The sequence below is a fragment of the Leptodactylus fuscus genome, chromosome 1 (assembly GCF_031893055.1).
Source record: "Leptodactylus fuscus isolate aLepFus1 chromosome 1, aLepFus1.hap2, whole genome shotgun sequence".
Classification (NCBI taxonomy): Eukaryota; Metazoa; Chordata; class Amphibia; order Anura; family Leptodactylidae; genus Leptodactylus; species Leptodactylus fuscus.
The window spans coordinates 345,459,076-345,463,856 of NC_134265.1; the positions used below are offsets into that span (position 1 = coordinate 345,459,076).

The window sequence follows — 4,781 nt, forward strand, 5'->3', positions numbered from 1 at the left end:
ATAATACCCAATAATAATAATCCTTCTGTGCAAAGATTGTATGAAGAAAAACATTGCAGCCGGCTGAACACTGTGTGTGATGTTCCGTGTGCACAGGTATGATGGCTGCTGATACCGCTGCGATACGTTGTATCCACTGTTCCTGCTGCTGTAGGATGAGCTGGGAGTTGCCCGTGGACATACACTAAGCATCGTATGCAGCGGGGGTCCACTCTCCCAGCTCATCCCACAGCAGCAGGAACAGTGGATACAATGTACGGTATCACAGCGGCCATTTTTGGGAGGCTGCTCTTGCATTGAACTACAAGAGCAAGAGAGGCCTCCCAAAAATGGCCGCTGGCCGGCATGCGCAGTCGGCTCTACTAGTGTCTCACTGGCAGAGCCAACTGCACAGGCGCCGGAGGTGACATAGGAGGAAGACGACAGAGAAGGGGAGGATCCAGCCGAAGATAGAGGCGTCGCCGGATCGTGTTCTCGAGCAACAGTGGGGACGTCCCCATCGCATTTTCAGCGCTGGGGCCCGCCCCCTTTGCTGCCAGTGAACTAATTTGCATACCGGTAAAAAAACGGTATTTCTAAGGAACGGCACGGCGGAGATCACATCTAAAGGTAAGAGACAAATAGCCTTTCTAAAGGCTATTCCGACGTCTTATCCACAAAAAAAGAGGTTTTAATGGTAGAATCCCTTTAAACTACCATAGAGTAAAAGGATAAACGTAATACAAGGTACTTTAGTCAATTGCACAAAATACGTTATTGCTGAGTGTTCGGTGGGTATAGATGAATATCTTTCATAAAAACTAACAATAAAGTAACACAGGGAAATAAAAACAAGTCTAAACGCATACGTATAGAAAATTGTGTGCAGACAGAACAGGAAAACCAGCTCTCCTGCATAGTGAGGATGCCTGCATTACAGGTAGAGTCCGGAAGAGGGCTTATGCTGGTACATGAAAGACTTTGTGGTCGTCGGTAAAGCAGGTAATTTGGCAGCAAACAATGAAACAACAAAAGGAAATCCAGTATTACGGTTGTCAGGTAGCACATCTTACACTGGCCTATATCCAGGAGGTGTGTCTCCTACGAGTCTTGAAACAAATATTGGAAGACTTGTGTCGTAATCCTGAGCTTAGGTGTGTCCTCTACACTTTATAAATACCTCTCATTTACAACTAGGAACACATGTGACACAACACTGCAACAGAAGACATCCGAGGAGGAAACCTACAAACCACAAGGTATGCAGAATGAGATTTCTCTAGTCATTTCCTCATAGCGTGGCAATGTTCTTCACAGTCCATTGAATGGCATATGAAGTTTATCTAAGAGACAATCTTAGATGACATAATACAATATAACAATAGTATGTATGATTTATATTACTAGTTAATGAAAACTGTATTCATAGATGTTCAGAGAACTAATCACCCATTAGGGTCTAAGTATTTTTCAGTTAAAGTTACAATAATCAGCTATTGACCTCACATACATTGATGTAGACTTCTTATAGATATCAGGGATGGTAGGACAAGGTAATACTGAGAACAAACCTGATACTCTGTAAGACACAAGGATTTACTAGTTGGTGGTCTTTGAATTCCTGTGGCATGGTATTCCTTTAAACAGGGTCCCAAAGTGTAGCCATCGATGACCTATCCTTGAGATGGCTCATGAATATTGGATCAGTAGCAGTCTAAGAACCCCATTGACCCGCGTCACTGTAACTGCACAATGTATGAAGCTAGACTCCATACACTAAGGGGAATTTGTTAACATTGGTGTTCTATAGACGTCTCCGACTGAATTCTTAGGGGGATCTAACCCCTTAAAGGGGCTCTATCAGCAAAATCATGCTGCTAGAGCCCCACACATGCGTGAATAGCCTTTGAAAAGGCTATTCAGGCACCGTAAATGTTATATTAAACTACCCCCTTGTTTTAAAATAATAACCTAAAAAAGAATGTGCTCTACTTACCGAACGTGCACGCTGGGCGGGCATTCAGGGTGTGTCTTCATCTTCTTCCACGCCTCTTCTTCCTCCGATGTCCTCCGGTCCCGTCTTCCTCCAGCGCTCGAGAACGGACAGTGATAGCCTGGGCGCATGCGCAGTAGCTGTAGTAGAAGCCGCATGGTACTGCGCATGCGCCCAGGCCGTTTTTTTAATATCAGTGTCTGCGAGCGAGCGCCGGAGGAGGACAGGAACGGAGGACATCGGAGGAAGAAGAGGCGTGGAAGAAGATGAAGACACACCCTGAATGCCCGTCCAGCGTGCACGATCCGTAAGTAGATCACATTCTTTTTTAGGTTATTTTAAAACGGGGGGGTAGTTTAATATAACTTTTACGGTGCCTGAATAGCCTTTTTAAAGGCTATTCACGCATATGTGGGGCTCTATCAGCATGATTTTGCTGATAGAGCCCCTTTAATGATTCAGATGCACTTCCATAATCTGGAATTGAAATCCATACCAGTCAATGATGTAGGCGTAGATTTCAGATATAACTCACACCAGCTTTCTTGTGCGAGTTATAGTAAACTTTTTGGGCTAGACATCCCCTCCTTGGTCTCTTGGTCCCCACCCTGCCTCACATACAGAAGGAAAAAATTTGTCACATCATTGGTGCGCTAAAGATCCGCCACTTTTGCATCTGTGGCTGCTCTACTGCAGTTCAGCTAAATTGGCAGAATCTTCTCGCGCCATTTTGGACCCCTTGGTATTTGACCACTACTGATGTGATATTTTTGATCTACTATCAATATCTACACTTGGACAACCCCTTTAAGGCTACAAACTGTAAAGTGAGTCAAGTAACTGCGTGATTCAACTTTACCTTGCTTGAGTCACACTTCAAATAGATGTCAACTGCAAAGAGCATCAAAGTTGTAACTTCCGCTTATCTTGGTCTTATAGACATGAGATCCTTTGTAAAGTGTGAATCATACCCTCAAATCATGTCGCACTGTAGTTAATAGTATAGACTCAGTTCACATCCAATGTTGTGGTTACATGAAGATCTGTCAATAGGATCTCCTGACATATACCTTCAATGGAGGGTTGCAAAGTATACAGTGGGATAGGTTAGTCTCTTGTGAATTGGAATTTCCACTGCTGAGAATTTTTTGTCATTATGCAAATGAGCTCTTTGGAGCAATGAGGGTGTTACTGCTTACCTCTCATTTGCATATTGACAAAACACCATTTGATTTAGGTGACCCTAAACTATCTATCTGCAGGGCTGATATGTTGGGATATGATGACCGGATCCCTTTATATTCAGGTATACTAATGATGTCATCTTTCGATTTCTTACCAACAGCACCATGAAGCTGACAAAGTTTGCCCTGCTCACTGTGGCGACCCTCCTGATATCACAGATACTCCTAGTGGAAGGAAATAAGCAAAAAGAAGGAAGAAAAGGCAAACAGAAAGGGGCTGAAAAAGAGGAAAAGCAAAAAGCTCCGTCTCGTAATGGAGAAAAAGAGAGGGGTGCTAAAGGAGGAAAAGGCTCACTTCAAGGAAAATTCCACAGTAAAGACAAAGCAGATTGCATTTGGTCAGTATCTGGGACTGAAACTGTGGCTTTAAATGTTGAATGTACCAAAGGGGAAACAAAAGTATCCTGCACCTACGGAGGAAACCCTACAGCATGCCCGAAGTATGCCGCAAACCAGAAGAATTACTGGAAGCAAATCACTCGCGCCCTGAAAAAGCAGAAGAACATCTGCCAGGACCAGAAAGCTGTCCTAAAGTCTAAGGAATGCAAGAAAGGACCAGCCGAGGCACATCTAACTTATATCCTACCTACTGTGCCGGTACCAAATCGTGGACACAATGTCCAAGAACAGCCCAACCCAACAAAAGTCGATGTCGCCGAAGAGAACAAAGACTGTGTAGAGGACGAAGATATCCTTGAGAGACGGAGATTAGCCAAGGAGTACTGTGGAGAATGGAGCTCCTTCTGCTCCTTCTTCTTCTCAATGGTGCAAGACAAAACTTGCTAAGCCACATTTGCTCAATATTACAAATTATTTTTTATTTTTATTATTTTTTATTGCTGTATAAAAATGCTCCTATATTTAAAATTTTAACTCGAAAGTCCTGTACAGATTTCTTATCTACGTCTTCAGAATCATATACTGCATATGGATTGTACGAGATGAATCGACTTTCTAATTTGTGGACTGGTGAAAGTTAGTAGAACTGATTCGTTGCTACAGTGCTATGTATGATATATCATTTTGTATGGTTTTTTTTTTATAAAATAAAGATTTTTTTAACAACGGTTGGTTAAATTTATGTTACATTTAAGCACTGAGGGGTTGTAAAACTCAGTTACTCACACATACTTATATGGAGGGACACAGAGGCAGCACCTTCAGCTCAAGAAGACAAGGGTATACCTTCCCAATAGTTAGTATGAACCTGAGCTGAGTCTTGGCTCCGTCCTCTTTAGATGCCAAGGTTGCAAGTACCACATAGGGGCCTGTGAGAAGATGAGATCAACCCTTCATGGGTCCCATCCACTTTCCTCTTGAGTGGAGAGAACCTGTGCAGGATTCTTCTCTATACAAGAAGGGCATTGTATGTAAACAAGGGGTTGGAGAATGTGACCGGGAAACAAAATCTATTATATTTCACACACTTTAATAAAAGGTTACTCCCACTTTATAAAGTGGTGGTCTATTGCTAGAAGATGCAACCACTTCATGATCAGTAGGGTTCCAACCATGGGACATCCAGTGATCTTATGAAGATGTCACAGTGCTGATTCAACTGCCCT

The 4,781-nt window shown here is 42.9% G+C and overlaps 1 protein-coding gene across 1 annotated transcript; it reads left to right on the forward strand.

Annotated features, from left to right (window-relative positions):
- The first annotated feature begins 1,138 nt into the window (after positions 1–1,138).
- Positions 1,139–4,242, forward strand: FGFBP1 (fibroblast growth factor binding protein 1). Its single transcript, XM_075266519.1, has 2 exons — positions 1,139–1,238; positions 3,318–4,242. Exon 2 carries the CDS (start codon positions 3,322–3,324, stop codon positions 4,000–4,002), a length of 681 nt encoding a protein of 226 aa, XP_075122620.1. The 5' UTR covers positions 1,139–1,238; positions 3,318–3,321; the 3' UTR covers positions 4,003–4,242.
- The last annotated feature ends 539 nt before the right edge of the window (positions 4,243–4,781 follow it).